Source organism: Mizuhopecten yessoensis, unplaced genomic scaffold, assembly GCF_002113885.1.
Source record: "Mizuhopecten yessoensis strain PY_sf001 unplaced genomic scaffold, ASM211388v2 scaffold7597, whole genome shotgun sequence".
NCBI classification, from domain to species: domain Eukaryota; kingdom Metazoa; phylum Mollusca; class Bivalvia; order Pectinida; family Pectinidae; genus Mizuhopecten; species Mizuhopecten yessoensis.
The window spans coordinates 44,063-68,658 of record NW_018407127.1 but is presented as its reverse complement, the minus strand read 5'-3'; the positions used below and the strand labels follow the sequence as shown (position 1 = coordinate 68,658).

Genomic DNA, 24,596 nt, shown 5'->3' with positions numbered 1-24,596 from the left:
GAAAAAGAAAGTAAATTAACATATAGAATCCGATGGGAAATACCTGAATGCTATAAGGCTATCAAGTTGCATAGGCATTCGATAATGTTACCGTTTTATTGAGCTTTTTTCTGACTACGTGAATATTACACAGAAGTGCTATAGATTCTTTTTGTAACATAAGAAAAAAACGTAATGTTTATAGATAAAATGTTGAAAAAGATGGAACGGTTTTTAAAAAAAGAAAGTTTTGAATATTGATTTTTATTACGGATAGTTTTTTCTGTTTGGTAAAAAAAATCACAGGTAAAATGGTATAAGTTTTGAAAATTCTAAGACCGTTTATTTTAATGTATGTACTTAGGACAATTTTAATACACTGTAAATTCAAACTTTGGCATTAAACCTGATATATTCGTAAAAACACGTTTATTATGTAGAGATGTCAAATACCCAGGTTTACTTTGTAACGGTTGCATCCTCGGTAATCGATAATGGTATGGTTGGTGTAAGTGTGAATAATTGCAAGATTTCGACTACACATCCCTGTTCGAACAAAAAGGTTAATCGTGTTTTAAAGAAAATAAATGAAATATTTTGTGTGGTAATTAATATATATTTTATATAAGGCAAAGTCGATATTTACTTAACAGAACGTCAGAAGTTTTTGGTGCAGTTTTTGTAGGTGATGAATGAATACACATTGGAATAGCACATTCATTTAGACTCGAAAGCGTTCAAGAAGACTTATGTAAGCCAATGCAAGTTGTAGATTGGGACTACCGTGTGTATTGTAGTGTGTATTCGAGCGTGAACACCACTGATTCTGTAGTAGATCTGAAAATAACCAATCAAAACGCTGGTGACATTTGGCCTAAACCAATCGTGCCCATGTTAACAAACACGCACATGACTCATTTCTCCCATCTCGACAGAACAGTGTTTATTTTTAGCAAGGGACCTTGTCGTATAAAGTTGTATTCCAAAACCATCGAGGTTTATTTACAATCGCTGGTTACACCTGAGTGGGACCCGTTACAGTTAAAAGCGACGACTATCTCGTGATTGGAAATGACAGTTTTGGTTTGAAATGTCGACATCGGAATCGAGTTCAGCAGTTTCCAAATCGAATGGGGTCCGAGATTACAAAGTTGTCATCTTGGGTGATGGTGGAGTTGGAAAAAGTGGTAAGTGTCAGATAGTTACCGTCGGCATACCTTTAGATGTGTGTACCCGAGTGTCCATGAGTCATGCAACAAAACATCAAACCACAACAATTCAAACGATTTCTGCTAGAAACAATAGTCGATAAAATGTGACGAGGGATCAGATGTTTGTTTGGTGTTTGTGAGAAAGGTGATGATAGCTGTGACGTATGTAGCCCCAGGTGCACCGCAGAATGTCAGTTCAAGATAATAACACGGCAGTAAACATATCATGACTTCAGTGTGTGTATTGTCAATAGTCTTCAGCTGTTCATTATATCCATGAACTTGGTCTAATTTATGCATCTTATCAGAAAGATATAAGGCCCAAATATTTTGCCCCAGTTATTATGTGATCTAGTGATAGGAGCCAAAGTGTTAGATTGATCCAGTAATTAAATACACAACGGTCGGGTGTGTGTCAATAAATCGGGACCACTGTCTTTGGTATATAGAACAAGTTCTAGTTGTTATTGTTAGTTAGTAATGTTTTCATAGTGATATATGATCCTGTATACATTTACCATGGTTAGTCACTGAATTGAGATATAATGACCATTGTCATTGATATGATAGATTTGAGTGGATCTGTTAATACAAAAAAATATAAATAATGTGACTATTACAATGTACATGCCATCATGGAATTAGTTTGTTATCTAAATCTGTGGTGCCTTGTAGTATCCACTTACTTGTAGACTCGCTGTGTAATGTTCAGTGATTGAAGGTGCAGAGTAAAAAAAATACTGCAGATGAACCACAGAATGGACAGATGTATATAATATGCACGAGATGGAATATAATGAATAAAATTCACTAGTTTACAAGTACTTTATAATTGGTTATCCCACGGGCAGATGGGCCTGTCCCTTTATTTATGCAGGACGTCAACCAGGTAGCGCAATGGATGGAGTGTCTGCTGTCTAGAGTTTTGAGTGTTCCCGGTTCAAATCTCGGTCTGGCTGTGCATTTCTTTTTCTCCTATTACAAAATTGGCAAGCTTACATAACCTTCCCTTGTTTCTAGCACTGGGTGTATGCTTTGCATGGGGATACCCAAACCTGGGTTGTAAATAGTGTTGTTTTGGGGGGGTTAAGAGTTTGAAAAAGGAGGGAGGAATGTAGCGGAACTAGACTGGGTCATTCACCAGCAACCAGGTAGTTCAATAGTTAGCTTGGTTTGGTTTAGTATTGTTTAACGTCCTATCAACAGCTATGGTCGTTTAAGGTCGGCCTCCCCTGTGTGCAAGATGCATGTGTGAAGTGTATACGTGTGTGTTTTGGGAGGCTGCAATATGTTCGTGTTTGTCTCCTTGTGATGGCGCGAAACTGATGCACTGAAACATTCTGCCAAAGAAACCCCACCCAGTCACATTATACTGACAACGGGTGAACCAGTCGTCCCACTCCTAAATTGCTAAGCGTTAAGCAGGAGTAGAAACTACCATTTTTACCGACTAGTATATCTCGGTCCAAAACCCAAAGCCTTCCTCACAGGGGCGAACGCTCAACTAAAGGCCAAAAGTGAGGCATTTAAGAGCTCTGAGGGTCCAAGGTTTGAATCCCGCTCTGGCACTGCATTACTCCTTCTCCTATTACCATTAATTAATCTTATATGTAAAACATCACAGATAAAGTTGTAATGTCAAAATCTTAAGGGTAGATACGACTGAACACTTTCATAAAATAGATATTCAGAATAATCAGGGGTCCAGGAAAAAATTTCAAACCACGAGGTACAGGACTACTGACCTAAAAAATTCACTCGTCCGAATTAGCAATTTGTAAAGTACATGTAGACTGCAGATTTTCCACAGATACTTAATATATTACATTTCTGTAAAATCAAGTTAAAAAAGGAATTTGATGGACAACTCGCACAGAAAAATCTGGTTGTCTGGAGACAATTTTCACTGATCAATGACAACCAGATGAGTGCTTTTCCGGACCCCTGGTTTAATTCAGAATCTGAGTTAAAACATTCAACTTTTGTCCCATTGGACCCTGTTTAGCACAAAATAGGTGTAAAATGTCTAAAATATAAACCAGAATATTATCAAAATCCTGGAAATAAAATATTGCTCTTCCTTTAATGCACAAGCCAATTAAGCAGAAATGTTATTGCTTAAGTTTATTTTATTACGTACATTGAATATATTTTATGCCAAAATATATCGGACTGTTTGAAGGTTGATTCAGTTCACTTACATTCATGTGTGAAGAATTCATAGAATTTCTCACATAAATAGAATTTTTCTAATGGCATACTCAGCACTCGTTGATATGTTGCCCTGAAAATAATTGCTTAATTAAAGAAAATAATTGATTATAATCTCATAATTCCAAGGTTGTGTGTTTTGCAATACCATTCCTTATCCAAAAAGAAGATTGTGTTGGTTGAATAGCCTTGAGCATTATTACTGTACATTTAATACAAGTAATTTTGTATATCAACTAAATTCCTATCATTTTTCCTCACAGCTCTGGTGATCCAATTTGTGTGTCACAGATTCTTGGAATACCATGATCCTACAATAGGTAAGTCAGACCACTGTGTGGGATACATACCGTCCTACAATAGGTAAGTCAGATCACTGTGTGGGATACATACCGTCCTACAATAGGTAAGTCAGATCACTGTGTGGGATACATACCGTCCTACAATAGGTAAGTCAGATCACTGTGTGGGATACATACCGTCCTACAATAGGTAAGTCAGATCACTGTGTGGGATACATACCGTCCTACAATAGGTAAGTCAGATCACTGTGTGGGATACATACCGTCCTACAATAGGTAAGTCAGATCACTGTGTGGGATACATACCGTCCTACAATAGGTAAGTCAGATCACTGTGTGGGATACATACCGTCCTACAATAGGTAAGTCAGATCACTGTGTGGGATACATACCGTCCTACAATAGGTAAGTCAGATCACTGTGTGGGATACATACCGTCCTACAATAGGTAAGTCAGATCACTGTGTGGGATACATACCGTCCTACAATAGGTAAGTCAGATCACTGTGTGGGATACATACCGTCCTACAATAGGTAAGTCAGATCACTGTGTGGGATACATACCGTCCTACAATAGGTAAGTCAGATCACTGTGTGGGATACATACCGTCCTACAATAGGTAAGTCAGATCACTGTGTGGGATACATACCGTCCTACAATAGGTAAGTCAGATCACTGTGTGGGATACATACCGTCCTACAATAGGTAAGTCAGATCACTGTGTGGGATACATACCGTCCTACAATAGGTAAGTCAGATCACTGTGTGGGATACATACCGTCCTACAATAGGTAAGTCAGATCACTGTGTGGGATACATACCGTCCTACAATAGGTAAGTCAGATCACTGTGTGGGATACATACCGTCCTACAATAGGTAAGTCAGATCACTGTGTGGGATACATACCGTCCTACAATAGGTAAGTCAGATCACTGTGTGGGATACATACCGTCCTACAATAGGTAAGTCAGATCACTGTGTGGGATACATACCGTCCTACAATAGGTAAGTCAGATCACTGTGTGGGATACATACCGTCCTACAATAGGTAAGTCAGATCACTGTGTGGGATACATACCGTCCTACAATAGGTAAGTCAGATCACTGTGTGGGATACATACCGTCCTACAATAGGTAAGTCAGATCACTGTGTGGGATACATACCGTCCTACAATAGGTAAGTCAGATCACTGTGTGGGATACATACCGTCCTACAATAGGTAAGTCAGATCACTGTGTGGGATACATACCGTCCTACAATAGGTAAGTCAGATCACTGTGTGGGATACATACCGTCCTACAATAGGTAAGTCAGATCACTGTGTGGGATACATACCGTCCTACAATAGGTAAGTCAGATCACTGTGTGGGATACATACCGTCCTACAATAGGTAAGTCAGATCACTGTGTGGGATACATACCGTCCTACAATAGGTAAGTCAGATCACTGTGTGGGATACATACCGTCCTACAATAGGTAAGTCAGATCACTGTGTGGGATACATACCGTCCTACAATAGGTAAGTCAGATCACTGTGTGGGATACATACCGTCCTACAATAGGTAAGTCAGATCACTGTGTGGGATACATACCGTCCTACAATAGGTAAGTCAGATCACTGTGTGGGATACATACCGTCCTACAATAGGTAAGTCAGATCACTGTGTGGGATACATACCGTCCTACAATAGGTAAGTCAGATCACTGTGTGGGATACATACCGTCCTACAATAGGTAAGTCAGATCACTGTGTGGGATACATACCGTCCTACAATAGGTAAGTCAGATCACTGTGTGGGATACATACCGTCCTACAATAGGTAAGTCAGATCACTGTGTGGGATACATACCGTCCTACAATAGGTAAGTCAGATCACTGTGTGGGATACATACCGTCCTACAATAGGTAAGTCAGATCACTGTGTGGGATACATACCGTCCTACAATAGGTAAGTCAGATCACTGTGTGGGATACATACCGTCCTACAATAGGTAAGTCAGATCACTGTGTGGGATACATACCGTCCTACAATAGGTAAGTCAGATCACTGTGTGGGATACATACCGTCCTACAATAGGTAAGTCAGATCACTGTGTGGGATACATACCGTCCTACAATAGGTAAGTCAGATCACTGTGTGGGATACATACCGTCCTACAATAGGTAAGTCAGATCACTGTGTGGGATACATACCGTCCTACAATAGGTAAGTCAGATCACTGTGTGGGATACATACCGTCCTACAATAGGTAAGTCAGATCACTGTGTGGGATACATACCGTCCTACAATAGGTAAGTCAGATCACTGTGTGGGATACATACCGTCCTACAATAGGTAAGTCAGATCACTGTGTGGGATACATACCGTCCTACAATAGGTAAGTCAGATCACTGTGTGGGATACATACCGTCCTACAATAGGTAAGTCAGATCACTGTGTGGGATACATACCGTCCTACAATAGGTAAGTCAGATCACTGTGTGGGATACATACCGTCCTACAATAGGTAAGTCAGATCACTGTGTGGGATACATACCGTCCTACAATAGGTAAGTCAGATCACTGTGTGGGATACATACCGTCCTACAATAGGTAAGTCAGATCACTGTGTGGGATACATACCGTCCTACAATAGGTAAGTCAGATCACTGTGTGGGATACATACCGTCCTACAATAGGTAAGTCAGATCACTGTGTGGGATACATACCGTCCTACAATAGGTAAGTCAGATCACTGTGTGGGATACATACCGTCCTACAATAGGTAAGTCAGATCACTGTGTGGGATACATACGGTCCTACAATAGGTAAGTCAGATCACTGTGTGGGATACATAGGGTCCTACAATAGCTAAGTCAGACCACTGTGTGGAATACATACCGTCCTACAATAGGGAAGTCAGATCACTGTGTGGGATACATACCGTCCTACAATAGGTAAGTCAGATAACTGTGTGGGATACATACGGTCCTACAATAGGTAAATCAAATCACTGTGTGGGATACATACCGTCCTACAATAGGTAAGTCAGATCACTGTGTGGGTTACATACCGTCTTACAATAGGTAAGTCAGATCACTGTGTTGGATACATACGGTCCTACAATAGGTAAGTCAGATAACTGTGTAGGATACATACGGTCCTACAATAGAAAAGTCAGACCACTGTGTGGGATACATAGGGTCCTACAATAGGTAAGTCAAATCACTGTGGGATACACACCGTCCTACAATAGGTAGCTCACACTCTGTGGTTTCTGGAATTTCTCGTCTGCTTGGTACATTTTAAAGCATTAATTAAAAGCCTCTAATTTTCACTATTTTAGGTACAGGTAAATATTAAATACCAAAGTTTATAAAAACAGCTATTTCCAAATGCCTCAGGTCTGTTTTTAAAAAAAAAGGTATTAGCTGCTCATGGTTTACTTTGTACGAGGTATATATAAAGAGGTGTTCAATTTCATATTTAGGTTACTAGTCTGCAGGTAGATTTTGAAAAAGAAATGTACTAGCCAAATCTGTTCTCAAAGTTGATATTTAAATTATCACTTGAATTGAAATAAAGTCTACATGGGTGTCTTGCTAGTGGAATTGTACATCACTGTTATTACATTGTAACTAAGGAAACAGGTGTGAAATCAATGTGTAATAAACATTGACTAGGTTACCCTGTGTTCACACTAAACAGTGTTATATATGTACCAGAGATACCCTCCGGTGATTGTAATCAGTTATTGGGTATATTGGCACATACAATTTGTTGTTCAATGCATTTTAGATTGTTCGAAGCTGTTTATAGCTTTCTTGTCAATATTTAAATATATCTATACAGCATTAAACTCCAGCCTGCCAGTAGGTAGTAAGTGGGTGATAAGACCTATATCGGTGTATAGCTGTCATATAGCTGGCCTCCAGGTCTAGCCCCATATATGTAAATATAGAAGAATTGAACCTGTCTTATACAAGTAGTTATCATTAGAGCTCATTGTTTTATGGTTCACTGACTTTCAATTGACATGAAATTGAAGGCGTATATGTAAACTGTTGTGTATAAAATTGCCATTGTCAATTTGTTTGGGAATTTTCAGTTTTAGTCGAACATTCCTTTGAGTGAGATTTGTACCAATATAGCTTTATGTATTGACAAAGTACTACGTTGTTATTTAGTTTCACATAATTGTTATCGTGTCTAGCTCCAACGATTATTCCCACCGGACTGCATATATATACAAGTACGAGTGAGAGCAAACTTAAATGAACCTTTACATGAAAGATAATTGGAAATTCCTGACTAAATTACAGAAATGTGTTAAATAATCTCATGTGAAGTAAAAAAAAATCAATTCACTTTTATTTTATTAATTTATGTTAATAAGAATGTGTTGTGTAAATCAGTTTATTAAGTAAATCTGTGTGTTGTATAGATCAGTGTGTTGTATAAATTTGTGTGCTGTATAATTCGGCCTACATTAGTGTGTTGTGTAAATTAGTGTGTTCTGTAAATTTGTGTGTTATGTATTTATATATATATATATCAGTGTGTTGTGTTAATTAGTGTTGTGTTAATTGACCTACATTAGTGTGTTGTGGTGATCAGTGTGTTGTGTAAGTCTGTGTGTTGTGTAGATCAGTGTGTTGTGCAAATAAGTGTGTTGTATAAATTATTGTGTTGTATAAATTGGCCTACATTAGTGTGTAGTGTACATTGGTGTGTTGTGTAAATTTGTGTATTATGTGTTGATATATATATCAGTGTGTTGTGTAAATTAGTGTTGTGTAAATTGACCTACATTAGTGTGTTGTGGTGATCAGTGTGTTGTGTAAATTAGTGTGCTGTTTAATTCAGTGTGTTGTGTAAATTGACCTACTTTAGTGTGTTGTGGTGATCAGTGAGTTGTGTAAATTAGTGTGCTGTTTAATTCAGTGTGTTGTGTAAATTGACCTACTTTAGTGTGTTGTGGTGATCAGTGAGTTGTGTAAATTAGTGTGCTGTTTAATTCAGTGTGTTGTGTAAATTGACCTACTTTAGTGTGTTGTGGTGATCAGTGAGTTGTGTAAATTAGTGTGCTGTTTAATTCAGTGTGTTGTGTAAAATGACCTACATTAGTGTGTTGTGGTGATCAGTGTGTCGTGTAAATTAGTGTGCTGTTTAATTCAGTGTGTTGTGTAAATCGACCTACATTAGTGTGTTGTGGTGATCAGTGTGTTGTGTAAATCAGTGTGTTGTGTAAATTAGTGTGCTGTTTAATTCAGTGTGTTGTGTAAATCGACCTACATTAGTGTGTTGTGGTGATCAGTGTGTTGTGTAAATCAGTGTGTTGTGTAAATTAGTGTGCTGTTTAATTCAGCGTGTTGTGTAAATCAACCTACATCAGTTTGTTGTGGTGATCAGACATAGACCACTTAATCCTAAATGATCACTTCCTCATATATTGTCTGGAATTAAGTTCTTCCCTGTATAAATCAGTGTGTTGTGTAATTCAGTGTGTTGTGTAAGTTAGTGTGTTGTGCAAATCAGTGTTTTGTGTAGATCAGTGTGTTGTGTAAGTTAGTGTGTTGTGCAAATCAGTGTGTAGTGTAAATTAGTGTTGTGTAAATTGATCTACAATAATGTGTTGTGGTGATCAGTGTGTTGTGTAAATCAGTGTGTTGTGTTATTCAGTGTGTTGTGTAAGTCTGTGTTGTGTAGATCAGTGTGTTGTGAAATAAGTGTGTTGTGAAAATTAGTGTGTTGTGTAAATTATAATGTGCAAATCAGTGTGTTGTGTAAGTTAGTGTGTTGTGTAAATTATTGTGTTGTGCAAATCAGTGTGTTGTGTAAATCAGTGTTGTAAAAACCAGTGTGTTGTATAAATCGGCCTACATTAGTGTGTTGTGTAAATTACTGTGTTATGTGTTTAAATATATATCAGTGTGTTGTGTAAATTAGTGTTGAGTTAATTGATCTACATGAGTGTTGTGGTGATTAGTGTGTTGTGTAACTGTGTGTTGTGTAAATTAGTGTGTTGTGCAAATCAGTGTGTTGTGTAAATTGACCTACATTAGTGTGTTGTGGTGATCAGTATGTTGTGTAAATCAGTGTGTTGTGGTGATCAGTGTGTTGTGTAAATCAGTGTGTTGTGTAAATCAACCTACATCAGTGTGTTGTGTAAATCAGTGTGTTGTGTAAATTGACCTACATCAGTGTGTTGTGGTGATCAGACATAGACCACTAAATCCTAAATGATCACTTCCTCATATATTGTCTGGAATTAAGTTCTTCCCTGTATACATTTTTCAGAATTTGTCCCATTTCCAATTAATTGGTTACACTTTGTCTAGGTTTATATATAATTTACTACGCAAACGACATCGTTTTGGTTCTCGATGTTCTCCATACAGACTACAGAAATTTATATATTGTCATCCGAAAAAATCCTATATTTTGTCTTGAATAATATTTATGGACTTAAGAAAGCAAAGAAGGCCTTTCTGTAGGGCTCATTGCAGGCCTTTATTTATCCTGCAACACTTCACACTAGGCCTATGCGTTATTGCAGCTAGCTAGTACAGATAAAATATGTTTTTATGTAATATTGTACACATATCAAGCTAGTTTTAACTATATAGTTGTTATTTTTAGCTCACCTGCCCGAAGGGCAAGTGAGCTTATGTCATGGTGCGGCGACCGTCCGTCCGTCCTCGTCCGTCAACTTTTCCTTTAAACAACTAATTCTGAAGAACGGACAGGCCTAGAGTCATGATATTTGGCTGAAAGCTTTGTTGGTAGGAGCTTGACAAAATTTGAGAACGAAATGACCTTGGCCTACTTACAAGGTCACAGGGGTCAAAAATGTTAAAAACTTCAAACGACTTCTTCTGGAGAATGAAAAGGTATAGAATCTTCCTATTTGGCTGGTGGCTTCCTGGGATGAAGCCCAACAAAGTTTGAGAACGAAAATAACCTTGACCTACTTTTAAGGTCACAGGGGTCAAATATGTCAAAAACTTCAAACAACTTCTTCTGAAGAATTAAAAGGTATAGAATCTTCATATTTGGCTGATGGCTTCCTTGGATGGAGCCCAACAAAGTTTGAGAATGAAAATTACCTTGACCTTCTTTCAAGGTCACAGGGGTCAAATGTGTCAAACACTTCAAACGACTTCTTCTGAAGAACTGAAAGGTATATAATCTTTATATTTGGCTGGTGGCTTCCTGGGATAGAGCCCAACAAAGTTTGAGAATGAAAACTAGTTTGACCTACTTTCAAGGTCACAGGGGTCATATATGTCAAAAGCTTCAAATGACTTCTTCTGAAGAACTGAAAGGTATAGAATCTTTATTTTTGATTGATGGCTTCCTTGGATAGAGCCCGACAAAGTTTGAGAATGAAAATGACCTTGACCTTCTTTCAAGGTCACAGGAGTCAAATGTGTCAGACACTTCAAACGACTTCTTCTGAAGAACTGAAAGGTATATAATCTCTATATTTGGCTTGTAGCTTCCTAGGAAAGAGCCGAACAAAGTTTGAGAATGAAAATGACCTTGACCTTCTTTTAAGGTCACATGAGGCAGATATGTCAAACACTTTAAACGACTTCTTCTGAAGAACTGGTAGTTATAAAATCTTAATATTTGGCAGGTGGCTTCCTGGGAAAGAGCCAAACAAAGTTTGCGAATGAAAATGACCTTGACCTACTTTCAAGGTCACAGCGTTCAAATATGTCAAACAGTTCAAACAGCTTCTTCTGAAGAATTAAAAGGCATAAAATTATAATATTTGGCTGGTGACTTCCCGGGATAGAGCTCACCAAAGTTTGCAAATGAAAATGACCTCAACCTACTTTAGAGGTCACAGAGGTCAACAACATTTTAATGGATTTGTTCTTGAGAACTAAAAGGAATGGATCCATAAGATTTGGCTGGTAGCATTTTGGAATAGAGCTAACCAATTTGAGAAGGAAAATGACATTGACCTACTTACAAGGTCACAGGTAAAAATATGTCGGGCAACTTCTGAAGAAGAAAAAAAAAAAGCATAGAATCTTATAATAATATTTTGCTGGTAGTTTCAACAGATGGAGCCAACAAAGTTCGCGAGAGAAATATTTTTAGTGCAATATACAATTTAATGAGAATATTTTGCTATGACTGCTTAAATATTCAGGTGAGCGATACAGGCCCTCTTGGGCCGCTTGTTAACATTACAAGCTGCAAACTTAAAAAAACAACATTTTTATTCATGGAATGAAGCTTAAAAATTGTTCAAATTATATAACAGCACTTTTTATTTTGCAGAATATCATTCAAAATGTGATGCATATCAACCTAGTGGTTGAGTATATAAAGCCTGCTGATACTCTCAGAGGTTTTACTTCAGTCATAGTTTATGTTGCTATGGAAACAAGTTGTAAAATTATCAAAACTTTTCAAAATCATTTATGACATTTTTCAAAATGTCTGTTTGTTTTTCCTTTTTATGAGTCTGGGTGTGTGGTGGGGTGTACAGGTGATTGATGTAAAACTGTATGTGGTGGGGTGTACGGGTGATTGATGTAAAACTGTACGTGGTGTGGTGTACAGGTGATTGATGTAAAACTGTACGTGGTGGGGTGTACAGGTGATTGATGTAAAACTGTACATGGTGGGGTGTACGGGTGATTGATGTAAAACTGTACGTGGTGGGGTGTACAGGTGATTGATGTAAAACTGTACGTGGTGGGGTGTACAGGTGATTGATGTAAAACTGTACGTGGTGGGGTGTACAGGTGATTGATGTAAAACTGTACGTGGTGGGGTGTACAGGTGATTGATGTAAAACTGTACGTGGTGGGGTGTACAGGTGATTGATGTAAAACTGTACGTGGTGGGGTGTACAGGTGATTGATGTAAAACTGTACGTGGTGGGGTGTACAGGTGATTGATGTAAAACTGTACGTGGTGGGGTGTACAGGTGATTGATGTAAAACTGTACGTGGTGGGGTGTACAGGTGATTGATGTAAAACTGTACGTGGTGGGGTGTACAGGTGATTGATGTAAAACTGTACGTGGTGGGGTGTACAGGTGATTGATGTAAAACTGTACGTGGTGGGGTGTACAGGTGATTGATGTAAAACTGTACGTGGTGGGGTGTACAGGTGATTGATGTAAAACTGTACGTGGTGGGGTGTACAGGTGATTGATGTAAAACTGTACGTGGTGGGGTGTACAGGTGATTGATGTAAAACTGTACGTGGTGGGGTGTACAGGTGATTGATGTAAAACTGTACGTGGTGGGGTGTACAGGTGATTGATGTAAAACTGTACGTGGTGGGGTGTACAGGTGATTGATGTAAAACTGTACGTGGTGGGGTGTACAGGTGATTGATGTAAAACTGTACGTGGTGGGGTGTACAGGTGATTGATGTAAAACTGTACGTGGTGGGGTGTACAGGTGATTGATGTAAAACTGTACGTGGTGGGGTGTACAGGTGATTGATGTAAAACTGTACGTGGTGGGGTGTACAGGTGATTGATGTAAAACTGTACGTGGTGGGGTGTACAGGTGATTGATGTAAAACTGTACGTGGTGGGGTGTACAGGTGATTGATGTAAAACTGTACGTGGTGGGGTGTACAGGTGATTGATGTAAAACTGTACGTGGTGGGGTGTACAGGTGATTGATGTAAAACTGTACGTGGTGGGGTGTACAGGTGATTGATGTAAAACTGTACGTGGTGGGGTGTACAGGTGATTGATGTAAAACTGTACGTGGTGGGGTGTACAGGTGATTGATGTAAAACTGTACGTGGTGGGGTGTACAGGTGATTGATGTAAAACTGTACGTGGTGGGGTGTACAGGTGATTGATGTAAAACTGTACGTGGTGGGGTGTACAGGTGATTGATGTAAAACTGTACGTGGTGGGGTGTACAGGTGATTGATGTAAAACTGTACGTGGTGGGGTGTACAGGTGATTGATGTAAAACTGTACGTGGTGGGGTGTACAGGTGATTGATGTAAAACTGTACGTGGTGGGGTGTACAGGTGATTGATGTAAAACTGTACGTGGTGGGGTGTACAGGTGATTGATGTAAAACTGTACGTGGTGGGGTGTACAGGTGATTGATGTAAAACTGTACGTGGTGGGGTGTACAGGTGATTGATGTAAAACTGTACGTGGTGGGGTGTACAGGTGATTGATGTAAAACTGTACGTGGTGGGGTGTACAGGTGATTGATGTAAAACTGTACGTGGTGGGGTGTACAGGTGATTGATGTAAAACTGTACGTGGTGGGGTGTACAGGTGATTGATGTAAAACTGTACGTGGTGGGGTGTACAGGTGATTGATGTAAAACTGTACGTGGTGGGGTGTACAGGTGATTGATGTAAAACTGTACGTGGTGGGGTGTACAGGTGATTGATGTAAAACTGTACGTGGTGGGGTGTACAGGTGATTGATGTAAAACTGTACGTGGTGGGGTGTACAGGTGATTGATGTAAAACTGTACGTGGTGGGGTGTACAGGTGATTGATGTAAAACTGTACGTGGTGGGGTGTACAGGTGATTGATGTAAAACTGTACGTGGTGGGGTGTACAGGTGATTGATGTAAAACTGTACGTGGTGGGGTGTACAGGTGATTGATGTAAAACTGTACGTGGTGGGGTGTACAGGTGATTGATGTAAAACTGTACGTGGTGGGGTGTACAGGTGATTGATGTAAAACTGTACGTGGTGGGGTGTACGGGTGATTGATGTAAAACTGTACGTGGTGGGGTGTACGGGTGATTGATGTAAAACTGTACGTGGTGGGGTGTACGGGTGATTGATGTAAAACTGTACGTGGTGGGGTGTACGGGTGATTGATGTAAAACTGTACGTGGTGGGGTGTACGGGTGATTGATGTAAAACTGTACGTGGTGGGGTGTACGGGTGATTGATGTAAAACTGTACGTGGTGGGGTGTACAGGTGATTGATGACATGTATCACAGCTTCTTGTTTACATATGTATCTTTATAATCTAGTGCTCTTGGTTATAATGTACAGCTACTAAATGTATAAGTCGTTATGTGTACTACATGGATGTAAGTACAACTTGTACTCCATTTACAGCAGTAAATATACCGCTGAGCGTAAAAATTCATGGATTAGAATTGTAGTTTAGTCAGATTTCCTAGCTGAAGATGAGGCATTGTTTATAGATATTAATATATACACTTACCATGTAAATTAACATATACAATATCAGTGTACTGATCTTTGACCTCCAGTTTTACAAACTACAAAGGTCCAAATATATAAGTACTAACGGAAAACATTGTCATGCCCCTCACCCATACTTCTTGGTTGTTGCTGAACAGAGATAGTGAAATTCCTATTGTGGTTTAAACATACGCCCACAAACCATTTCAATATTATGAAACCTTACTCGTCGGAGATGATTTTATAATTTCCCATTTACACATCAAGTTTCACAATTTTGTATACAGCCCTGAAAGTCGGGTTCATATGTTCTGCAGTTAAAATAACCTCAAATTCATATAAATAATTAGTTCCAGGTAACAGTGCTCATATTTTTGTACATACATGTACAGTCATCGCAACGGAACATTTTGATTACACGTTTTATTTGAGGAAGAACATTTCTGTTTGTTACGGAAGTAGCATGTTTTATAAAAAATCGTGATAGAACATATTGTTGTAAGTATTTGTACTTGTTAAAGTAGGCCTAAATACTTAACAAGTAGTTCTATGTAAATCAGTCATACTTGGTAGAATTTTCTTAAGAGTCTATCTGACTGAGTGACATGCATTTAAACTTAAAACACTTAAAAATTGTCACTTTTCTCATGGTTAGTGCCCAGGCCTATGTGATGAGGTCACTGGGAAAAAGATTGTAGACACACCAACAATAGACTGTAAACAAGCTCTCACTACAAAGACTGGTTGGTTAAAAGGTTGAGGAACCAGTTGTATTTCTTGACATGCCACCTGGGATACAAGACAAAGATAATAAAAAAGGTCATAGAGTTAAACAAATGATTCACACAAAAATATTCGCTGGTTAGATGATTAGTCGTTTTATTTTACCCTGAACATAACCTGAAGGTCGGTGATTTGTCGGATGCCCTTTAACAATTTGTCCTTGTCAGTGTATCTATTTTAAAACAGATTATTTTTTTGAATACCTGTTGTTGGAGGGCGATAATATTTAGATATTTTTGATGGCTTTGTAAGAAAAGACACATACTGTCATTAATTTCTAACTTTTATTACAGATGTGATAAATCTATTGATTTGACATTATCATGTGGTTCTAAATATCACACTAACTTGTCTGTAACATTTCTACAGTAGATCAGGCCAAAAATATAGTAACACTCTGTTTTCCTGTTGTCTTAAAAGGTTTTGAGCTTGGAATTTTTGAGACATGTTTAATGATAACAAACAGGAATGTCCCAAATTCTTCATTTTAAAAGTTTGGATTTGATTTATATAAGTAAACAACATTTCATAACATTTTCATTGAATGTAAAGCAAAAATGTTTGATGTAATCTGAATCATGCACAATTTTTTTCCATGTCTGATTTATTTCGTAATGTCAACCTCTAAAAAGTAACGGGTCTGTTGTATTTCTACAGGAGATTATTTGGCACCTTACCTTTCTCATCCATAAGCATTTATTGTAGATCTTCTGTCATTGATGCTTACTATTGAAATGTTAGGTTACAGGAATAGTTTAAATAAAATTAAAGCCATTTTAAATGAAGGTAAACATTTCAAAATTAATTGAAATTTCCATGTGATGATTTTGAATGTGTGATGTGCCTGTAATGCAACCCTTGGGTTTATATGGTAAACAAAAGAAGGCACTAAATAAAGGAAACTGATTCGGGTGTACTTGTGTCACCTTCCTCTTCAAATCCCCCCCTGCTTCGGGGTTATACTGGGGTAGGCCATGGTACTGTAGGACTTAACTGGCAGGTCTTTATCACACAGACCTAATGACATGTTACACTTATTTCACATTAAAAAACAACACATTAGGATAAAATGAATTTATAATCAAAGAACAGAAACAAAATTAATGTAGATTCTTTTAAAACCATAACTGTGAGGTCTCTTCCACAGGGAATAGGTAATATACAGGTATATATGTGACACCACAATAGCGTGCTCATGTGTGTCGGGGGACGACTTTGTACCTGTCCGACCCTGTGGGAGAAGTCAGTGAACATCTCCCACTGGTGTAATATGAGATGTATGTGAATTTACAAGTTTGCAGTATTAGTCATATATATTCAAAAGTATTTAGTGTCCAGGTCTTTTATCTGTGCTTTCAAATGAAGGTTGCGGTGTTATTTTCAAGGGTTCCATTTCATATCTTTGATTAACAGGTGTAAATGCTTGTTTTATGTACCATGTAAGTACCAGTAGGGGATCTTATTATTGGCAAACACCATTTTGTAGGAACTCATTGCATTTTATCCCTCCAACTATTTTTTGTTTGCAATGCTTTAAAATGAAATATAAGGGGTATTTAATCGTGAAAAATGATGAGGACTTTGTGAAAATTGGTCTAAAAATATAACGTGGTTATGTTTGTTTAATCATTATACTCAAATAATTTTGCAAAAATGAATACTGAATCGGGATTGACACCAGTGGTGGTCCTTTGGCCCTAGACTACCAATATATTACAAGGACCACCTTGATCTCTTCAAGTGGTCTGTCGGGCAAAAAAATGCAGTTAAATTCATCTGTCAGTCAATGTATCAATAAAACTAGGGTATGGTACAGTCAGAGGATCCTACGTAATTTACAGCATCACAGGGGAGCAGTGTCTGTTTTCTAAATAACCAAATTACTGTTTTTTCACTGCCGAAGTCCACATCAGTGGATAATAATTTTATGATGACAATCTATAAAATGTAAGAAACAAATAGTTATGTTATTGTTTACTTTCATTAGAACACTTGTAATGTTATTTAATTCTTCATTCTAGTGAATTGTACTGATAATTGAATTAGTTTCTACCACAGTTTTCCTGGTTTATCAACTCCAGTATAATCCAGATTAAAGGGCAGAGGTGTTGCTAATCATAAATTTTGAATAGAGACCAAAGGATGTTAACCTTTGTCTTTGGTTATAAAGCCTCTATAGAGATGTCTGGAAATGAAAGTAATTGACCATCAAATTTTCACTGTTCAACTTTTAAAACTATTTTTGCACTTAAATGAATAAAATTTAGGTAAGGGGTTAAGACAGTAATTTCTGCAGAAGATTTGAAAGAACCTATTTCCATTGTTACAGAGGACTCCTATCAGCAGCAGGCGAGAATCGATGGGGAACCAGCCAAGCTGGACATCCTGGACACAGCCGGTCAGGTGAGACCACAACCACCTAGTACCTAATCTATAATATCAGTGGAATCACCAGTCCTTTAGAGCTATAGAAATCTTTACATCTCTTTGTAATCCCATAAGGGAACAATATTTGAATGATTCAATGTTGGTCCAGTTTTATTACTGACTTTTGAAACAAAACTTTTGTAGATTGATATTGACATGATCGATTAATCCTTAATGCAGGTTCATGGGAGAGGGTTTAAGATGCATGTTTAAGTACAGGTTCCATGGGAGAGGGGTTAAGATAGTGAAGTTGAGATACAGGTTCATGGGAGAGGGGTTAAGATAGTGAAGTTGAAATGCAGGTTCATGGGAGAGGGTTTAAGAGAGTGAAGTTGAAATGCAGGTTCACGGGAGAGGGGTTAAGAGAGTGAAGTTGAAATGTAGGGTCATGGGAGAGGGGTTAAGATAGTGAAGTTGAGATACAGGTTCATGGGAGAGGGGTTAAGATAGTGAAGTTGAAATGCAGGTTCATGGGAGAGGGGTTAAGATACATGTTCAAGTACAGGTTCAGATAGTGAAGTTGAGATACAGGATCAGGGGAAAGGAGTTCAGACAAGGTTAAGGAGTTGCTTATTCATGTATACATGAATGACTTAATGAAGCATGCAATTTCTGCTGTGTTTTCAAACTCAATTTTCAGAGTTACAATTTAACCCAAATACTCACTGTACCAGTTAACTTTCTGGCTTTTAGCCAAAGGATTTCACCATTAAAATAATTAAAACTATTAACTGTGAAAGAATATACACATAATTTAATACAGCAATGTTAATGAAGTTAATTGCCTGCCAGCAATGAGCTGTGATGATGATGACCTATAATTTCTGTCTATCAGCCTGAGTTCAATGCTATGAGGGAGCAGTACATGAGGAAAGGAGAGGGCTTCATCATCTGTTACTCCATCACTGACCGTCGTAGCTTTGACGAGGTCCTCACCTACAAAAAACTCATCAACCGAGTACGGTGTAGGGAGGATATACCCATCGTCATCGCCGGCAACAAGTGTGACCTCGAGGAGAAGAGAAAGGTAGGACCAATGGTGATTCATTTGTACTTGTACAATATATAACCAAACTTGTTATACTGCTAGGCAGGTCGTATGTTTCTTAATATATGCAGAGTTTTTACATATTTATAAAACATATTATAGTACATATATTGTTATTTGCACTGTACAGGTGTCGGTGGAAGAGGGTATGGCGTTAGCAAGGCAGCTAGAATGTCCATTCTTTGAGACTTCAGCCGTGCTGAGGAAATGTGTCGACGATGTGTTCCACAAACTTGTGCAGGAGATTCGAAGAAAAGAACTTGATGCTTGGGAACTTGAAAACAAATCAACACGCAAACTAAAAGGGTTTCGTCGTCTCGGCGCTGTACTTGGTCGTCTTAATGTGTTCAAAAAAGGGTCGCGGTCACATAACACCTGAGGTTTTGACCAGGAATTGCCTTCAACGTCCGTCCTCACAAGAAAGGTTGGGTGTCTACGCAGAGAGTGCCATTGTTCTAACACATAGGACAACATCTGTCACATCATTGTGTAAACATGGATTTGACTTGATAATGCTTTAATAATGTATCAGTCATCTGTTGTCAGAGTAGAATTTAGTTTCTATTTTCTGAGACTTGTAGGCGTGATGTAAATATTTGTGTGAAGTTCTAGTCCGTATAAAGACTCTGAGCGGATCGTTTGTTACATTCCTTAACTTAAGAAAATTCCTTAAGTTATCATTTTCAGTAGGGGAGCATTATTGTAGTTAAGAATAAGTAATTTCACTCACGATTTCCCCTTTACTCCAATAACGCTTTCCTATGGGAAATGTACGGAATTTCCTTCAGTTAAGAATCTTTTGTGAAACAGTTGTAGATTTGGGGTGAATACTGATTTGTTGTGAAACACAGTTTGTGTCTGTGTGTAACACACATAACTTTCTATTATACAATCAAGACGCATTATTAAGACTAGCAAATTGGAGGGGGGGGGGGGGGGGGGGGGGGGAGGATTAAATGTTGAGTAATATTCTTATTAAAACTGTGTAATGAATGACAGTTACGACACAGTGGGAAAAAAAGACCTAGAATTACTATTGTTATACATGAGCTCTAGTTACACCAAGGTTCATAGTTAGCAGAGGATGCCAGCACATCCTGTAATGAAATGTTTAGATGACGCAGGCACTCGCCCTGAGAAAGCATCGACATGTTACAAAACTACCTATATCCTGTCCAGTTACTATCATAGGGGCTTTGTTCGTGCTTTAATGATAATATGAATGTAAAACTACCTATATCCTGTCTAGTAACTGTCATAGGGGCTTTGTTAGTGCTTCAATGATAACATGAATGTATGGGTGAGGATGATTATCAAACAAACGTTTTAATCTCCTATACACATGTTTTCACATTTGTGAGTGAATAAATCGTTTTGCCATAAAAGAAAGTGCACAGTATTCCAACTATGCAATAACTAATATTTTTTCTTTAATATCCTTTTTTCTGACATAGTTTTCTCAGAGACAGCTTTCCAAAGTTAGGTAACCTTTACTTACTTACAGTAGAAACACTTGGTGATTTAGAGTGGCCTAGAATTCGGTAACCTTTACTTTAAGTAGAAACACTTGGTGATTTAGAGTGGCCTAGAGTTTGGTAACCTTTATTTTTAGTAGAAATACTTGGTGATTAAAAGTGGCCTAGAATGACTGTCCAAACTTCGGTAACCTTAACTTTAAGTAGAAAAACTTGGTGATTTAGAGTGGCCTAGAATTACTCTCCAAAGTTCGGAAACCTTAACTAAGTAGAAATACTTGGTGATTTAGAGTGGCCTAGATTTACTCTCCAAAGTTTGGTAACCTTAACTAAGTTAGAAATACTTGGTGATTAAGAGTGGCCTAGAATTCGGTAACCTTTATTTTAAGTAGAAATACTTGGTGATTAAGAGTGGCCTAGAATTACTCTCCAAAGTTTGGTAACCTTTACTTTAAGTAGAAATACTTGGTGATTTAGAGTGGCCTAGAATTACTCTCCAAAGTTCGGTAACCTTAACTAAGTAGAAAAACTTGGTGATTTAAAGTGGTCTAGAATTACTCTCCAAAGTTAATAATACAGTGTAGTTTTAATCAACAGCTTAATTTTTTCACCATTTCTGCCTTAACCATTTGTTGTCAGTTGTTTTATTTTTTGTGTGCTGAAACTTCATTTTTTGTTTCTGTGAAAACGATCATATTCGGTTTTTACTGTTATTGGTGTCAAAATTTTATAAGTGGCAACACTTCAGTAACATGCCTATTTATCACAGCGATTAATAAACTCCACTCTTTAAGCTCCAATTTCATACTCGTCTCATTCTCAAGCTCAGTTTGAGCTCAAGTGTCTTATTTGCCATATAAACATAATGTAACTGAAATCTCAGCTTGAGATAGACACAAACGGTTTGTGTTGGTAGAGCATGTAGTTGTAAGGTGGTGGCTTTCATATAGAGTGCTGCAGTGCTCCCAACAGTGCTAGCTGAATCCCTAAACTGGCTGAAGAGCTTTAACTTATCATTTGTTGATCAAGAACACTAATAAATAAGGAGATTTAATTACCCTTATAAAAAGCTTTACCGATTCAATTGGCTTTAGAAGCAAAATGCTTTTTATTTGGCACCAAAGACTGTTTGTGATATTCTGTGCGAAGATGTCCATTTCTCACTATAGACTTGGTCAGGATACATGATTCCAGCTCACGGTCATGTATGACGATACTTTCCTAGCCATTTTCATACCTAGCCATTTTCATATTCGGTTGTTATTTCAATTTCTATGGTTATGTCTTTCATGTGTCAGCAAAATTGACCTCTTCTAACTTTTTCCAGGTTGATTTTAGCAATTCTAGATTATAGTTTAACCACGGAATGAGGTTAGATTAGGTTATCTAAGTCCGTGGTTTAACAATGAACTTCTCCATTGGTCCCATTTCATTCAAGTTTGATTCAACTCATTACAAAATTTTTTCTCATGGAAAACATGCAAGTTTTAACAAATCTTTTATTGGAAAGAATGGATTTCAAAGGTATTTAATGAATAGAATGTGCAATAATAAGAAAAGAACTCATGATTGGTCAAAGGGAGATAATAGGTATCTCCAGATTTAGTGCTATGAATATTGTATTCTATTGACGCATCATATTGAGTTATTTTGTATTAAGTTATATACCTTTGGATGTAAAGGTATATTTTGTATTAAGTTATCTACCTTTGGATTAAAAGGTATATTTTGTATTAAGTTATCTACCTTTGGATTAATAGGTATATTTTGTATTAAGTTATCTACCTTTGGATTAAAAGGTATATTTTGTATTAAGTTATCTACCTTTGGATTAAAAGGGATATTTTGTATTAAGTTATCTACCTTCGGATTAAAGGTATATTATCTACCTTCAAATTAAAAGGTATATTATCTACCTTCGGATTAAAAGGTATATTATCTACCTTCGAATTAAAAGGTATATTATCTACCTTCGGATTAAAAGGTATATTATCTACCTTCGAATTAAAAGGTATATTATCTACCTTCGGATTAAAAGGTATATTATCTACCTTCGAATTAAAAGGTATATTATCTACCTTCGGATTAAAAGGTATATTATCTACCTTCGAATTAAAAGGTATATTATCTACCTTCGGATTAAAAGGTATATTATCTACCTTTGAATTAAAAGGTATATTTTGTTTCGAGTTACCTACCTTTGGATGATAAGGTGGTAGAAATACCTGGAGATATGTATGACCATATTGTGATTTTGAAGAACTACTCAGATTTGATATTTCGGTGTTAGGGGTATCCAACTTATACAGAGAGACAGCCAATTCAAGTTTATGGGCTATTTGACTCATTAGAGATCTAGGTAAACCTAGCCGACTATATTTAGAAACGTATATTTGTTTACCCATATATTTTAAACTATTTATATTTATGATTCTTTGAGACACTGTCTGGGAGTTTTGGAGATTGTTATCTTTGAAATTTCGTTTCCTTTATGGTTTGTTTATTTGTTTGTTACAATATATTTATTTTTAGACATGTTTTCTTCAAGACATTAAAAGGACAATTGTTCAAAAACTTCCACTTTTAAGAAACAAATTTTTAGCAAGGATCTATACTCAAGTTTTAATATGAGGGAAAAATATTTTTAGATTGTACATAATTTGAAAGAATGCTTTTAGTACTTAGATGGACCCAATTTTATTTAGTGCAGAAATGTGCCTGTGCAATTATTCAGAGCAAATAAATGTGTTTTGATAGAAAATCTTTACAAACTGATTTAGTATGTCCTTTTTTGTTGCTAGCATCAATACTAGACAAAAATGTTTGTAATATATATTTCAAACACGAGTGTGTAAAAAGTGTTTCTGTGTAGCTTTTACCTAATAGGGGTTTAAGGGTAGCTTGACACATGGTTTGGCCGACACTTGGAAAGCACTGTATATGGAGTAGATATAGAAACACCAGATAAAACTTCCCTGCTTCTTGTGCTTCACTGTCTGGATTGATTATTTTGCTTGTCTGTTGAACTTATTATCTGGTAGCTGCAGTGCCAGGATATATATAGAATTTGGATTCTAAGTATATTATTATTTTCTTTCAATTTTTCTGTGCAATAATCCATTTCTATCATTCATTTATTTATAGGTTACATTAAGTTATTACGAAATAAAATTTAGAATATATGTTTGTTTGTTGTTTTATATGGTGAAGAAGAAAGACATGGAAAGGAGGCTGAATATCTCTACTTGAAAATAGAATAAATCCCTGTGATCTAGACCATCTCAATAAGATTGAATATCCGCAAAACCACAGATCCCTGTGATTGTGTCCCTCTCATAAAGGTTGAATATCAGCAAAACCACAGACCACTGTGATTGTGTCCATCTCTTAAAGGTTGAATATCACCAAAACCACAGACCACTGTGATTGTGTCCATCTAATAAAGGTTGAATATCAGCAAACCCACAGACCCCTGTGATTGTGTGCATCTCATAAAGGTTGAATATCAGCAAAACCACAGACCACTGTGATTGTGTCCATCTAATAAAGGTTGAATATCAGCAAACCCACAGACCCCTGTGATTGTGTCGATCTCATAAAGGTTGAATATCAGCAAAACCACAGCCCCCTGTGATTGTGTCCATCTAATAAAGGTTGAATATCAGCAAAACCACAGACCCCTGGGATTGTGTCCATCTCATAAAGGTTGAATATCACCAAAACCACAGACCCGAGATTATTGTCGCTGCTTTGATTTATTTATTTTTTCAGATTTATCGCACTCGTTGTTGGTCAAAACGAAAGTTTTGTTTGCCTGAAGCTGTTTTACTGCTCACACTTTTGTATGAGATTTCCTGCAAATCTGTTGGTAGATGATAAATGTTGCTTTCAAGTGTTAGCATACAATACCCATGGTAACTGACCATAATCTTATCGACCTCAAATGCAAAATTGTTATAGTCAATGTCAATCGGAATTGATACAACAGAA

The 24,596-nt window shown here is 37.3% G+C and overlaps 1 protein-coding gene and 1 long non-coding RNA gene across 4 annotated transcripts; one reads left to right on the top strand and one right to left on the bottom strand.

The window, feature by feature from the left end:
* The first annotated feature begins 901 nt into the window (after positions 1-901).
* Positions 902-22,772, top strand: LOC110453989 (GTP-binding protein Rit2-like). Of its 3 annotated transcripts, none has more exons than XR_002463327.1 (6): positions 902-1,166; positions 3,665-3,721; positions 17,986-18,059; positions 18,919-19,110; positions 19,262-22,288; positions 22,367-22,772. XR_002463327.1 is itself a non-coding variant. In XM_021503259.1 (5 exons), the coding sequence occupies exons 1-5, from the start codon at positions 1,070-1,072 to the stop codon at positions 19,508-19,510; spliced, it is 669 nt and encodes a 222-aa protein (XP_021358934.1). In that variant the 5' UTR covers positions 902-1,069; the 3' UTR covers positions 19,511-22,772. The 3 variants fall into 3 exon arrangements, 1 of the variants encoding a protein (XP_021358934.1); XR_002463328.1 differs by having other exon boundaries at positions 19,262-22,509; positions 22,564-22,772; XM_021503259.1 differs by having other exon boundaries at positions 19,262-22,772.
* On the bottom strand, positions 20,744-23,803 carry LOC110453990. The gene is made up of 2 exons (XR_002463329.1): positions 22,766-23,803; positions 20,744-22,711 (listed from the first exon to the last, which is right to left on the bottom strand). It is a non-coding gene; the product is annotated as an uncharacterized LOC110453990 (long non-coding RNA).
* Between the last annotated feature and the right edge of the window lie 793 nt (positions 23,804-24,596).

Excerpts from the sequence above, each read along its gene's own strand:
- LOC110453989 (XM_021503259.1), top strand. The coding sequence starts at position 1,070 with ATGTCGACATCGGAATCGAGTTCAGCAGTTTCCAAATCGAATGGGGTC. Across the intron at positions 1,167-3,664 it reads TGGTGGAGTTGGAAAAAGTG|CTCTGGTGATCCAATTTGTG; the intron begins GTAAGTGTCAGA and ends TTTTCCTCACAG. Across the intron at positions 3,722-17,985 it reads ATACCATGATCCTACAATAG|AGGACTCCTATCAGCAGCAG; the intron begins GTAAGTCAGACC and ends CCATTGTTACAG.